This window comes from Passer montanus, unplaced genomic scaffold (assembly GCF_014805655.1).
Source record: "Passer montanus isolate IOZ18808 unplaced genomic scaffold, ASM1480565v1 scaffold80, whole genome shotgun sequence".
NCBI classification, from domain to species: Eukaryota; Metazoa; Chordata; class Aves; order Passeriformes; family Passeridae; genus Passer; species Passer montanus.
The window spans coordinates 170,754-185,792 of NW_024373257.1; the positions used below are offsets into that span (position 1 = coordinate 170,754).

The 15,039-nt window shown below is 41.6% G+C and overlaps 1 protein-coding gene across 3 annotated transcripts; it reads left to right on the forward strand.

Moving 5' to 3' along the window:
• The first annotated feature begins 1,584 nt into the window (after positions 1 to 1,584).
• Positions 1,585 to 12,340, forward strand: CCT8 (chaperonin containing TCP1 subunit 8). Of its 3 annotated transcripts, none has more exons than XM_039732795.1 (16): positions 1,585 to 1,736; positions 3,553 to 3,643; positions 4,258 to 4,337; positions 5,511 to 5,660; positions 5,929 to 6,109; positions 6,809 to 6,870; positions 7,539 to 7,676; positions 8,108 to 8,286; positions 8,395 to 8,461; positions 8,543 to 8,630; positions 8,738 to 8,853; positions 9,986 to 10,057; positions 10,229 to 10,393; positions 10,777 to 10,896; positions 11,338 to 11,462; positions 12,099 to 12,340. In XM_039732795.1, exons 1-15 carry the CDS (start codon positions 1,677 to 1,679, stop codon positions 11,428 to 11,430), a joined length of 1,662 nt encoding a protein of 553 aa, XP_039588729.1. In that variant the 5' UTR covers positions 1,585 to 1,676; the 3' UTR covers positions 11,431 to 11,462; positions 12,099 to 12,340. The 3 variants fall into 3 exon arrangements, with proteins under 3 accessions (XP_039588729.1, XP_039588728.1, XP_039588730.1); XM_039732794.1 differs by having other exon boundaries at positions 11,338 to 11,436; XM_039732796.1 differs by lacking the exon at positions 11,338 to 11,462.
• Positions 12,341 to 15,039: the final 2,699 nt, after the last annotated feature.

Below are 15,039 nucleotides of genomic sequence, written 5' to 3' on the forward strand. Positions count from 1 at the left end.
GGGGTAACAGTCTCTGCTGGCTTACAGACTCAATATTATTTCTAAGGCCTTGAACTCCTTGTCTTTAAACACTGTATTTGATTCTGTGTGGCCCAGAAACAAAGTTAATAAAACTTGTCAAAATTAAAGCAGATCTACTGCTGGCAGGGCCTCAACTACCTGCAGAGGTGTCAAGGTGGGCCTCCAAACTGCTCTGCACATGTTTGCAGTGAACAAATTACTTGGATAACAATTATATATATATATATATATATATATAAATAAAAAAATAATAATAATAAAAAAATATATAAAATTATATATAATATTTATATATATATATATAATATAAAATTACCCTGGATAACAAGCACTTGACTGTACTGCATCCAGCTCTGGGATCTCCGGCACAGCAAGGACAGGGACCTGTTGGAGTGAGTCCAGAGGAGACCACCAGGATGATTAGAGGGATGGAGCACCTCTGCTGTGAGGAAAGGCTGAGATAATTCTCATAAGAAAGGATATTCCTTCATGTTTGGTCTTTGTATACTTGCAAGATTAATCAACAAGAAGGGACATTTAATCCCTGAAACAGATAGCAGCTAACAAGCAAGTTCTAAGTGGTGTCAGAAAAGCAAATTATTTGTTGTTAGAATTGCCTTGTTAAGGTTTAGGGCTTGACATGCTTTAATGAGCTCAGATTTAGGGGAAGGAAAACAAAGGGAAGAAGGATACCCCCTGATACTGGACACAAAGAATGCAGAATTTATGGGCCAGAAGAATATCTGGCAGACAAAACCTAATAAAGCCAATTCAGCAATTCTGTGGAAATCAGCTCGAACTGGGTGAAGGGTAAATCTGGCAGGAGGAGATCATTACCACCGACTCACAGACCACCAGCTCAGGAAACTCACAGACTCAAAAGACTAATTGGCATGAGAAGCAAGAATCATTTTTAGAAAGCAGACAGGATACTAATTAATAAGAGAACCATGTAACTTGCAGCCAATGAGCACTAACTCCTTTGTTTGCTGAAATGTATTTATAGAAAAAAAAGTTTTCATAGTTAGTGTGAAAAATGTGTATTTTATGACGGGCTTCTGTTGCGGGACGTCCGTATCTCTTTGTTTTTATTGTCTCACATTGTCCTAACATCAAATGTTCAAATTTTATTGTTCTATTACTATTTTTATAACCATTTTATTACTATTAAATTTTTAAAATTTCAAAACCAAGTGATTGGCGTTTTTCACAGGCAAAGTGTCCCTGCCCATGGCAGGGGGCGAAACTGGCTGAGCTTCAAGGTCCCTTTCGACCCAAATCACTGTGTGGTTCTGTGATTCTTAATTTTCCTATCATTGTGCTTATATTTGGGTAAGTACGTACTAAGTGAAACGCTTGACGGCAGTCGGCTCAGTTTTATGACGTTTATCATCAGCGGCCACGAAAACTCTGCAAAGTTCCTGCAACTTCCACCGCAAAACGTAACGAGGAGCGCCTGGGGGACGCTCTCCTGAACGAGACGTGGAAAGAAAGAGGGAGCGGAGCCGAGCCGAGCCGAGCCAACTCACGGGCGGCGGACCCGGCCGGGGCCCGGGCTCCCTCAGGGCTCCGCCCGCCCCGCGCCTGCGCGGTGCCGCGCTGCTCCCGCCGTGCCCCGCGCTGCCGCCGCAGCCCCGGAGCGGAGCGGAGCGGAGATGGCGCTGCACGTCCCCAAGGCCCCGGGCTTCGCCCAGATGCTCAAGGAGGGCGCGAAGGTGAGACCGCCTTCGGATGGATGGATGGATGGATGCGCGGATAAACGCATGGGTGGGGCGGGAGGAGCCGCAGGGTGGCGGCGGGGCAGAAGCCCCGGGAGGCCGGCGGGCCCGGCGGCAGCACGTGTGCCGCGGGGCGGGGGCCCGGCCGCTCCCCGCTCCCGACCCGGGCCGGGCCCTCCGCGCTGCGGGGAGCGGGGCCCGCCCGCTGGATCCCGCCTGTTGGAGGGAGGTTTCTGAGGCACGCGGCCTTCCAGAAAGCTCGGCGGGATGGATCGCGCTCCCCGCCCCGCCCCGGGCCGGGCCCTGCTCTGCCGCTGCCGCCCCGGGATGCGCCCATGCCCCGCTCGGGCCCGCGCTGTTGCACAGCTCTGGCAGCGGCCGGGCAGCCACATGCGGCCGGGCCCCGAGTTAAAGCTGTTCCGAAGTATCCGGGTCGTTCTGCTTGGTTTTTTATTTCGGATACCTTTGTCAGCGGTGCAGAACAATGAAATGTTTTCTGTATGTTTCCTTGCCAGTAAATCCGGTTTCACTGTATTTAACGTTAACATAATTAAGGTTTTGGTAGAGTTGAAGGATATGTCCTTTTGTTGAAAAGTGGGCAGAAAGCATAAAGTTTTGGTTTTGGTAGAGTTGAAGGATATGTCCTTTTGTTGAAAAGTGGGCAGAAAGCAAGTAAGAGTGTTTTTGTTTTTTTTTATTTTTTATTCATATAATAATTAATAGAGTTTGGATTGGAAGGGACCTTAAAGATCATTTAGCTCCAAGCCCCATCTGGTCTTGGACATTTCCAGGCTTGTGCATCTACAGTTTTTCTGGGAAATCCGTGCCAGAGCCTCACCACCCTCACAGGGAAGAATTTCAGGGCTTCCTAACACTTCATCTAAACCTACTGTCTTCCAATGTGAAGACATTACCCCTTGTCCTGTCTCTCCAGGCCCTTGTCCTAAGTCCCTCTCTCCAAGAAAGAGGGAAAATAGGAAAGTTTTCCATTTGCTGCTACTTAACAGAAAGAAGAGTGAAGGTAGCAGCTCTGAGAGCCCTTTGTGTTTCTTTTTAGAATTCTTCTTGGAGCCAAATAATGGCCTGCGTTCAGGGCAGGGGCAGAACAGGGAAGCAGAGTGGCCTCATTGTTAGAAAATTCAAGGCCAGAACAGCACGAGTTGTCTTCTGCAAAACAAGGAGGCAGCTGGCAATCGAAGATGTTTGGTTATTACTGATTTTCTCCCTTCTCTTGCAGGCTGCACAGTACTTTTTATCCTGCTGTTTCTTTCTTAATGTCCTTTCTGGGGATCCCATCTTGTCTTAAGGTTTCCAAACTGAAGCCAGGCTTGTTCACCTTCTCAAGCACAGATATTTTGCTTAATCATTCTGCTTCTGAATTTTCAAACTGCACATGTTTTAATGTAGAACCGAGTTAAATTATTTTTTTATCCTACAAAGATGCGAGTAAAGAATGATATACAGAAGCCCTTGCCCCTCTCCATCTGGGTCTTCTGTTTATTTTTGGCATGGCACAAAACTTTTTTGGAAGACTGAGGGGATGCAAATTGTATGGCAAGTCAAGTCACTGTTCAGATTTTCTCTTTGGAAGCTTTTTGTGCCTGCTGAGCTGCCTAGCTGAGAAGGTGTACGCAGTAGTTCTCACTGTCTTTGGGTAAGGTTTAGTGTCTGTTTAAACTGCATGTGAAGTACCAAATGTACATTAATAAAAACCTTCGAGGGGCTCAGTAGATCGATGCTGCTTTGATGAGAAATTACTAGTTCATCCCTTTTTTTTGTTAGCCTAATTCTGATCAGTGGTTGTTCTCTTCAGCATTATTCAGGACTGGAGGAAGCTGTCTATAGAAACATCCAGGCATGCAAAGAACTTGCTCAAACCACCCGTACAGCATATGGACCAAATGGTAAATAAATTCTAAAATTATTGCTGCATTTTTGGGACAAATGCTACGTTTGGAGGCTGAACATACCTTGACAAAGAAGCAGCTGTTTGTTTCTGGGGAAAACACACTGGACTTGCTCTAAAACTGCAAATGTGTAACTATTTCTTTGTGACTGTAGAAAAGAGATTTTTTGTTTTGACAGCTCTTGAGTTATGCTCAGTGCCTGATTTTGCCAGGTTTTTGTAGCAGTTACTGTGTTCTCTTTGAAACACAGTATAAAATATGTGAAAAAGCATAAAAATTAAAGGAAACATGATAACATGGTAGGTAGTCATGGTGCACATAATCTTGTTCAGTCAGATATATAGAAACAAAATATTCTGTACCATTTAATTAAATTATATGCTGGTATTTCAGAACAGAAAACTTCTTACTCAGAAATTACTGATTTCTCCTCAATGTGCTACACTTGAAGTATTATTTCACAAAAATGTTTTGAAGTTCTTAAATTGTAAACAGAGCTCACCATTTTAATGTGCAAGATACGCCTGAAAGTTAGGAAACAGTGTCCGTGCACAAAATATTGTTTGCATGAGGAATTATTTCTGTAAATTGGATTTTTTTTCCCTATTTAGGAATGAACAAAATGGTTATCAATCATCTTGAAAAGCTTTTTGTTACAAATGATGCTGCTACTATCCTGAGAGAGTTAGAGGTAAGTTTCGTTGCTTCAGGTGATGTCAGTTGTGAGCCAGTGTTTCTGCTCATGGGCTGTCATGGTCCTGACTGTCAGAAAGGAAAGGTCACTCTGACAGATTATTTACATATGTCACTTTGGAAGTCATTTACTTTTTTCACTGAATTTGAGGTCCACAGTGAAGAATTTAATTCTTTTGTGAAGCATCATTAATAGTTGTAGGAAATGCTTAATAATTCCTTACTTTCCCCCAAAACCAGTAGGTTTAAAAGAGGATATGTCTAGAAATGCAGTGGTTTGGAAAAGTCTGCATGACATAGTTGTTGAGTTAATCTCCCAGTGTTGTTGCTTGCCATGTTCTCCTGACTGTGTAGAATCCATCAGTTGAATTTTAGAATCTGAGGCTATAGCAGCATCCTTCTGTGAATACTGTGAAGGCATGAAAAGACTTTCCTAATTGTTCCTGTGATTTAAATATTATATTTGTGACATAATGCGAATAATATTTTCCTGAATTTTATACTTAGTGATAGAGATTATGTGAATATGAAATATTTACTTATTGAATACATTGTGTTGGTGTTCAGCATGAGTAGAGTAACTGTGGAAGTCTCAGTTCTGTTTTTTTAAGAAATATCTGCATACTAGTGACCTAATCTGATACGTTTTGCATGTTACTTTCTGGTATAAAATGGCAGGTACAAGTATTCAGGAATATGGTATTTTATTGCATTGATATGAAAGAAAAATGAAGCAGTGCAGTCTTTAAGCAGAACCCTCCCCCACTGCCTCCCCTTAAAATGAAACTGTTGTTTAGACAATATTTTGTATGTTACACATGAGTTCAATTTGAAGATCTAAACTCCAGACTTTTCCTGTTGCAGAACTCAGTTGTGAAGCCACTACATCCTATGAAAGTAGCTCAGAACCAGTGTCAAGGATATCTAATGTATGTTGTAGTGGCAATGTTCAGTTCTCTGATTTTTTTTTTAATATGTATTTATGTTTTTTCTTACTAGAGAAGTTAGCCAATTAAGAATATCTGTGCTGCTTTCTTTTCCAATTTTCTGCATTCTTTATATCTCTAGGTACAGTTTGAAATAAGAGAACTTAAAAAGATGCATAGAAAATGCCTGAAGCTGCAATCTTAGGTAGTGTGTTAGTCACCAAGGTCTGTAACTTCTTTTAAAGGTCCAGCATCCTGCTGCGAAAATGCTTGTGATGGCTTCACACATGCAAGAACAAGAGGTTGGAGATGGAACAAATTTTGTCCTTGTTTTTGCTGGAGTTCTTCTGGAGTTAGCAGAGGACCTTCTGAGGATGGGGTTGTCTGTCTCAGAGGCAAGTTAGATTCTCATTACAGTTCACAGGGCTTGAATCCAGATTGCTGCTGGTCAGTGTTCTTGGGTCATAATACTGTGAAATCACCTGCTTTCTTCCCACCTAATTTTTTAGATAAAGATGTTTGAAGGGGAAGCATGTGTTCTGCTGCTTGTGATTGCTTGCTTCCCTTGTAAACTTTTGCATCTGTTAATGTTTTATGTCTATTTGAAACGCAGTTAAAAGCAGCATGAATTCTTGTAGTGAATATTTCCTGTTTGCCTCACAGGTGATTGAGGGATATGAAAAGGCTTGCAAGAAAGCCCTGGAAATTCTCCCAGATCTGGTGTGCTGTTCTGCAAAGAACCTCCGAGATGTTGAGGAAGTGGCATCTTTGTTGTCCACATCAGTCATGAGCAAACAATATGGCAATGAACGGTTCTTGGCAAAGCTTATTGCTCAGGCCTGTGGTAAGTGGGGCTGGAATAGGTATGGGCAACAGCTAAAAAACTGTGAGAGTTGGTTTGGGAATGGTCCTTCCATCTTCATGGAAGATAGCAAGGATGGTTAGTTGAGCAGGTGGGATGGAACGCTTTACCTCTGAAGTGAGGGTAATCCTCGTGTTGAACTCTGCATTGGCATTGCAGCTCAGAAAAGGTTTGCCTTTCCTGCTAGGCATTTCTGGAAATTAGCTTTCAAGTCCTTTTAGTGCAGAAATCCATCTTTCTCCCTCTTTATTCTCATAAGGAGGTCATATTGTGCTTCACATAAGCTGTTTTTAGTCGGAGCCACAGAACAATGGAAGTAAGACTGTAGTTCTGTTGAGTTACCCCTTAAGATTCCTGGGATAAAACCTTCATTTTTAATTCCAGTGATTTCTCTAAATACTCTGGGTTAGACTTACCTCTTGACTTTACCTGTTTGAGTGCATATTTGAACTTAATTAACTGAGCAGCCTGAATAAATGTTTCTTTCTGATTATTACTTTGTAAAAACAAAATGTCTCTTTATGCCAGTTATTAGCAGGTTATGATTGAATTTAGGCAAACATCTCAATCTACTGAAATTAAATAGTTCAGAAAAATTCCAGGCATTATTTATGGTGTCATTGTTCTACTTTATTCATTAGGCAAGACATAATCATTATTTTTCTTCTTTTTTTCCCCCAGTTTCTATTCTTCCCGATTCTGGTCATTTCAATGTTGATAATATCAGAGTGTGCAAAATTGTGGTAAGTTTGAAGTAGCTGGCTTTACTGTAATTATTAAGACAAATAGTGTAATGAGGGTTAATCTTTGAATTTCCAGAGTATTTTCTAATTTTGTTGTGGCAGGTATACTAAGTTTTGGAAATTAGTTTTTCTCTTGTTAATACCCAGTAGCAGCATTCAGAAACAAAAATCATTAATATTGGAAGTAACCTAAAATGGGAACCTGTTAGACAATGTTTGTTGTTGCTGAATGAGCTGAAGTCTTATACTTAGGGTGTTACATCCAAATGATTGTAAGGTCTGCTGTTCAGGCAGAGTAGTGCAGTTTTTGACCATAAATGGTCAGCAATACAATGTTCCCCCATTCATAGAATCAAAGAACAGTTTGGTTTGGGCTGGAATGTGTCTCAAAGATCACCCACTTCCAGTTCCAGCCCCCTACCATGGGCAGGGACATCTTCCACTAGACCAGGTTGCTCCAAGCCCTGTCCAGCCTGGCCTTGAACACTTCCAGGGATGGGGCAGCCGCAGTTTCTCTGGGCAGCCAGGGCCTCACCAGCCTCACAGGGAATAATTTTTTCCTGATACTTAATCTAAACTTACTTTTTTTCAGTGAGAAACCATTCTCCCTTGTCCCATCACTACTTGCCCTTGTTAAAAGTCTCAGATTCTGTTTTATTTCCTTTCAGGGTGCTGGTATTTCTGCTTCCTCAGTACTGCATGGCATGGTTTTTAAAAAAGAAACTGAAGGAGATGTTACTTCTGTCAAAGATGCAAAAATAGCTGTGTATTCCTGCCCTTTTGATGGTATGATAACTGAAACTAAGGTATGTTATAGCTCAAAATAAGTTACATCTCTATTTATGCATATGTGCTCTTATTTTTAGACTTAGCTATAAATATTCATGACACTTGGTGATTGAGATATTTTGGTGAATATTGATTTTCTTAGTATAGAAAAGTTCTGAACCTTGATTGCTTCACAGGGTTTTTGAGATAGGGGAAATGGTGTTGGTTTTTTTGGGTTATTTGAGCCAAACTATGCCTTGAATTTCTGAACCCCAAGGTTGTCTAGAATTGCCTGGTGATTTCCTTTTTTTTTTCTCTCTTGTTTTATCCTGTTGCCTGGGGAGTGTGTCAGTATTACAAAACAGAATGACTTAAGGTTTACAGATAGGTTGGGCAACAAATTGGTTTGTCAGGATTTTGTAGGTGTGTGGTTTAATGCTGAATTTTAACAGTGCATGTGTTTTACTAGGGCACCGTCCTAATAAAGAATGCTGAAGAACTGATGAATTTCAGTAAAGGAGAAGAAAATCTCATGGATTTGCAAGTCAAGGCTATTGCTGATAGTGGTGCAAACGTAGTAGTAACAGGTGGCAAGGTGGCAGACATGGCTCTTCATTATGCCAACAAGTACAATCTTATGTTAGTAAGGTAAGTACTAGGAGAGCATGAAAACATTGGGACTACCAGATTTATGAAATGTACTTGCCAAGTTAAGACAGCATGTGGTAACATTGTTATGGAAACTTCTTTTTAAAGGCTGAACTCCAAGTGGGATCTGAGAAGACTGTGCAAAACTGTTGGTGCAACAGCCCTACCCAGACTGGTATGTACTTCCCAAATGAGGTGCCAGGAGGATGAGAACTGATGAGCAGGTTCAGTTCTTAACTCATGTTTTTCTTTGCAGACTCCCCCTACCCTTGAAGAAATGGGTCACTGCAATAGTGTGTATTTATCAGAGGTTGGGGATACACAGGTTGTGGTGTTTAAGCATGGTATGTATGTTCTGTAGAACTGCTGATACTGCTGTTCTAAAGTGTGTTTGTATGTGTTTTGGATAGAAGATTAATGAATTAATTCAGTGATGCATGTCTCTGAACAGAAAAGGAGGATGGAGCCATTTCTACTATCCTCATTCGTGGATCTACAGACAATCTGATGGATGACATAGAGAGAGCCGTGGATGATGGTGTCAATACTTTCAAAGTGCTCACAAGGGTGAGTAATGAGAACGCTTGAGTTGTCAAAAGTGAGAAGTGGATCAGTGTGAGGCAAGGCTTGAGCTGCTCTGTGCTCTGGAGGGCTGTGTAGGGAAGATGCCTGGTGTGAACATAGGCTACATAGAAGGTGGTGCTTAGCATGGACTGCACTGAGTTTTCCAGTAATGAGTGAGTGCTTGGAGGTGGATTACCTTTACCACTTTTTAAAGACAGTCAGCTCTTCCTTGACTTACTCCCTAAATGTTTTGTAATGTTCCTTGGAAACCAGGCACAGAAGAAAAGCTAGATAGCTTTGTCACTTGGGATCAGGAGAAAGTGATTGGTTGCAGACTCAGTTTCTAGTTCATTCATGCTTCCTCCACATAATACAGGTAGGTTTTATGGATGGAAGAACTCTGTTTTACAGAGGATTTTTTTGTGGGAGCAATTTATGTGGTCTTATTATTTCAATTTTTTTAATACAAAAATAAATGTTCCTGTATTTGCTTGGAAAACAGCATGCAAAAATTGTTAAAACTGTTAGAATCTCAATATCTTCTACATACCAAGACATGGATATTGATTTTGAGTACAGAAATGCTGAGCATTTATGATTGTCGTGTTTTAAGATTTATGAAGATTACTTTGAGGGCTAAGAGACCAGAGTTAATAAGTAAATTCTGGTTTGCCAAAGGATGTACAAAATGCTTAATTTAAAATGCAAGAAAACAGAAGTCCCAACACCTTGTAATACCTGTTGACATATTAAACTTAGAGTACAGTAGATTGATTTCCTGTATGATATTTCCCACCAAAATAATGGAAAAAATGAAAAAAATCTAGGAATGCTGTTACAGTTAACTGGGAGTTGCATTTTTTTTTAAAGCCAAAAAATCCAAGACAGAAATACCACTGCATTATTATTTTGATTTTTACAAAAGAAGCTGTTTTTCTTGAAAGGCATTGAAATGAATGAGTAAATTCTGGTAGATTTCCCTTAAATGCATGTTTGTTCTGAAGTGGATTCTTAGTAAGTCTGTGCGGAATAAAGTTCGGTTGCATTCTTGATAGACTAGAAAAATCCTAATAAACAATAAGAAGTAATGGATGCTTTAAGCAAAACATTGTGTTTTGGTGTGGTCTTTCCACAGGATAAACGTCTTGTTCCTGGAGGTGGTGCAACAGAGATTGAATTAGCCAAGCAGATCACATCTTATGGAGAGGTATGGCAAACAGGCTTCTTGGTTTTTCATCTTCACACACACATTCTTACAAAAAAATACAAGTATTATGTCATACCAACATAGATATTTGTATAATAACAAGTGTGGGGGGAAATGCCTCCCTATCTTACAGGTTTTGAAATGCTGACGTGGTTTTCATCTTCATTTTAGACTTGTCCTGGGCTTGACCAATATGCCATCAAGAAGTTTGCTGAGGCATTTGAAGCCATTCCTCGAGCACTGGCAGAAAACTCTGGGGTAAAAGCTAATGAGGTCATCTCCAAGCTCTATGCCATGCATCAGGAAGGGAAGAAGAATGTTGGATTTGATATTGAGGTAAATAGTCTCTGATGTTACTTGTTGCCCTGCAGTGCAGGGTTATACTTAATAGTACTTCTATCAGTATGAAGTATTTATAGATTGTTTTAAATTGTTGGGAGCTCTGTGTTGCACAGTCTAGAATAATAACTTTTTGTATCTGCAATCCTGAAATGTTCTTTTTATCAGCAAACAGTTCAGTTCAGTATAGTATAATGACCTTATGTCAGAGGTGGAGGGGGATACTGAACTAATGTGACAGGCCATAGGTCTTCCTCTTCCTGCTAATGGGTTAGGAATGAAGGTTTTCTAAAGGGAGTAGATGAGATTGGAAAAGTGATACCGCCTTGCTAGGTGAAGGCCTGGGAAAGATTTGAATAATGTTTTTTCCCATCTGACAGGCTGAAGCTGCTGCAGTGAAGGACATGTTGGAAGCTGGTGTGTTAGACACGTATCTTGGAAAGTTCTGGGGTATCAAGCTAGCTACAAATGCAGCAGTAACTGTCCTAAGGGTTGATCAGGTAAGTTCACGTGCATTTGGGTGCTGAATTAAAACCTGGCAGAACCCTTCTGCAAATAGGTGGAATCTCCTGCAAATGCAAGGTGTAAACATAATGCTACTTGAGAATGTGGTTTGTTCATTTCTGGAAGCCAGGAAGGCGTTTTTCAAGAGCTTGTAGTCTGGAATGTGGCTGCTTCTATAGCAGTACTATTAATGTGTGTTGGGATATTTTTTTTTAAAGATTTTGTTGATATTTTGAAGACAGTTTATATTTGTATCCAGAGAGCTACCCTAACTTCTGTAGGAGCAAGCTTTAGTAGAAGAAACCTTCTCTCGTCGTACATTTTTACATGAAAATCCATTTTTTAGGAAAAATAGAGGTTACAGTCTTGAGGATAAAACTCTTTCATTATTTTATGAAACTTCAGCAAAAATGAATTTGCATGTAAAATTTTTGTAGATTATTATGGCAAAAACAGCAGGCGGTCCAAAAGCCCCTAAGCAACAAGGACATTGGGATAAGGATGACTGGAAAGATGAGCCTGAAAACTAGAGTGCAGTAAGCTCTGTTTCTCTAGCAGAGAGGTATCTGTGAGTGCATGCATGAGTTCATTGACAAGCACATGGCAGATTGTATGCTCCTTGAGAACACATAACACTGCTGTCTTCTGCTGTGTGCTGATTGCTATCCTGTGTTTGTGCCCTTTGCAAATGGATTCTGCTCCTGAATCCAAATTTTCATGGAAGGGATGATGTGCAAGTTCAGATTTACCTTACTTGTCCATGTAGCCAGAGCAGAGAATGAGCTTTAACGTAGTAGGACTGATGGACTTCATGGTTTTAAAGTGTGATACTTAGAGACAATAATTGAGAACAATAGCTTGATAATCCTTTCTGTAATGTGCACCCTGTAAACTAGTCTGCTGTTGGCCTATTTAAGCACTCACTTTCTGTAGACTAACTGAAATCTTACTTTGCATGCAAAAATGAGGTAAAATACCTTTTTTTACTGTATCAGGGCTCAGCCTCTACCATTCTCAAGAAAAAAAAAAAGAAAAAGTTGTTAATATCTCAATTAGATAGATACTCACTGGCTTGGGTTAAGAGTAGGGAAGTTGCATGAATGTAGTGAATGCTAGCAGCCAGCATCCTGCGGCTGTAGAAGAGGGATACAAGTCTGATTTTAACATTAGCTTTTTCTACTTCTCTGTTCTCTTCAAGATTATTATGGCAAAACCAGCTGGTGGCCCAAAACCTCCATCAGGAAAGAAAGACTGGGATGAAGACCAAAACGATTGAACAATTTAACTGTATTTCTTAAGTGACATGACTTTGTGAGTTTTTTAATATCCCAGTTGGAGCCTGTCACAGTGTTTTGCTCTTGCCTTTAAATTATGAAGAGTGTCCAATGGAGTGCAGAACTTCAAACACCTCAATAAACGTACTCACTGTTAAAATGTTGACTTGCTTCATTTGGAGCTGGCATGACATGTCGTTCCCAATCTGTGAATGTGTAGGGGATGAATGACACTGTGGGTATGATGGGCTGACCCTTGGCTGGCTGCCTGATGCTCTCTTCCGATGAAGAAGGAGGCAGAACTTCTCAGGGGCTGAGTTAAAGGGGGAGATCACATACCAGTTCCTGTTGCAGGCACAAGAGACCCAATGTGCAGGGAGGCTGACCATGAGCCTGCTGCAGGGAGCTTGTGATCCATGATTGTCGTGGCTCTTTGTGTTCTTGTTTGCACTCCTTGGCCAGTACTTGAGTGTAAACAATTGAATGTTGAAATAATTAAGTGTTGCAGCAGGTCTTCTGCATTCAGTAGCCCCTCTCCTGAGACCCCAGTTGGAGCACTGTGTGCAGATGTGGTGCCTCAAACACAAGAGAGACAGAGGGCTATTAAAATGAGTCCAGATGAGGGTCACCAATTTGATAAGGGGACTGAGCACCTTCCCTGTGGACAGGGGCAGAGAAAGTCAGGGCTGTTCAGCCTGGAGAAGAGAAGGGTGTGTGGAAGCCTCACAGCACCTTCCAGCGTCTGAAGAGGCTACAGGCAAATTGAAGAGGAACTCCGCATGAGGGAATATAGTGCCCGGAAAAGGGGAATGCCTTCAAACTGAAATAGGGAAAATTTAGAGTTGAAATTCTCCCCTGTGAGGTCTTTTGCACAGGTTGCCCAGAGACACTGGCTGCCCCATGCCTGGAAGTGTTCAAGGCCACGCTGGATGGGGCTTGGAGCAGCCTGGTCTAGTGGGAGATGTCCCTCCCCATGGCAGGGGTTTGGAACTGGATGATCTTTAAGGTCCTTTCCCACACAAACCAATTTATGATTCTATGTTTCATTTTTTTTACTTGCGGCTCTCACCTCACACTTAATTCCCCATGCTCTCAAAAGGGCATCCTGACAGCAGTGAACTGCATCACATTCTAATGACCTTAAAAATAAATGCTGAGCAGCACTAGCCAGCATGATGCAGAAGGGCTGGAATCTTTCAGCTGAAGTCCTCTGTTAAGATTAATCTTAGGAAGTAAACAGCTTATGTGTCTCCAAGTATCTTGAAAGGAGAACTGCACTTGAAATCCAAGCCACTTCAATAATTAATCCTTTTACTACTCTTGCCAGAGCTACTCTATCTCACAACCAGAAGGGAGTGGAAGGCTAAATCAAGTCTGGAGCGATCTTATGCCTAAATAAGGCTGCCATACAACAGCTCTACTAATGCTGGCTTTATAGTAAGTTGTTGGTGAGGCTGAAAAATAAACTCAGCAAGTTTTCAGGAGGATTGGCATACTGCTATAGTCAGCTGCATGAGGGCCACTGCTGATGGCTCTAAGGGTTACAAGAACAAGATGCCCATTTTCTTGGTAAGGCTCTTGTGAAAAATGCACTGAATGCAAGCAGCTGCTGCTCTAGCGTGGCAGACCCAAGATTTTATTCACATGAAAGCCAACATGAAGTTTGTGGAGGAGAGAACTTCAAAGTTACAAGTCAGTGCAGGACTACTGGTCCTTATGCCCACTCTGCAGAAAGGCTACATGGGACTGCCTGTAGTGAGGGTGAACCAAGCACTCAGCCTTGCCAGAGCACCAGGAAAAGAATTCCTGGAGCATTTGCAAACTTGAGAGCTCCTCTATTGGACATAAACCAATAGTGAAAAGGGAGCTGAAGCTGCAATTGTTTTGGCTTTTAAGATGTGTAGTCTTGTAATGCTTCAGCTTCTTATGCTTGGAACCCAGGTCTAAAAAGTGCATGGGAACACATGATAGCCAAGATTAACTACAGTTCAAAAGTAGAGCTGGTTGCTTTAAAGTGAAAAACCTGCTGATCAAGATTTATATCAACACTAGCGATTTGCATGTTCCTTCTCAACTATATATATATAGCATCAGCACATTCTCTCAAAGTGGCAGAGACTATCGTTACAGCCAAGCATTTCCAGCTGCAATTCTGACTGACAGAAGTGCCAGGACAGAAGGCATTTGCCAACCTACCCTCTTTGCTGTGCAAACTGACATTCGCAGTGCAAATATTTTCACATTCTTTCATTGTCGCCGTGTCTGAGCAGCTAGAGGTCACGCAGATGAAAGTGTCAAGACAGAAGATGTTCTCAAAGTATACCTCCTCTTCTTAACAGCTTTTAAACTGCTCACAATCCTCTGCATCTTCTTTCCCAGATGCCATCACTTTTTCACTCTCACATCTTTGTTGCAAACGTCCTGCAGCTGTTTGCATAGAGAAAAGCTCTAGAAATAAAAGCGAGCCTTGGGCTGCACCTTCCGCCTGCCCCATGTAAGCCACATCAGACTCACCAGTGCACTCTACTCTGTCCTTCCCTTCTCCGCTGCATCTACCATTGTGTTCTCTGGATCTCAGAACCTAAAGGTAGGCACAGCTGTTTCCACAGAGGGGTTGGAAGAGGCACAGGTAGCAGCACAAATAGCTCTCGTTGAACTTTAATCCTTACAACTGCCACCGTGAGTTTGATTGTTAGGCCAGTAACAGCCACGCTCCTTTTACAGCCTGTATGCTGCAGCTTCGTTCTTTGACTCTTGTAACCTGTCCTGCTTTTACTCTCCCAGAGGGGAATAGGCATCTATTTCTCACACAGATCATTGTGGCAGCAGCGAAGGGCTCTAGTGCACTGCTTCTGCCAAAAGACG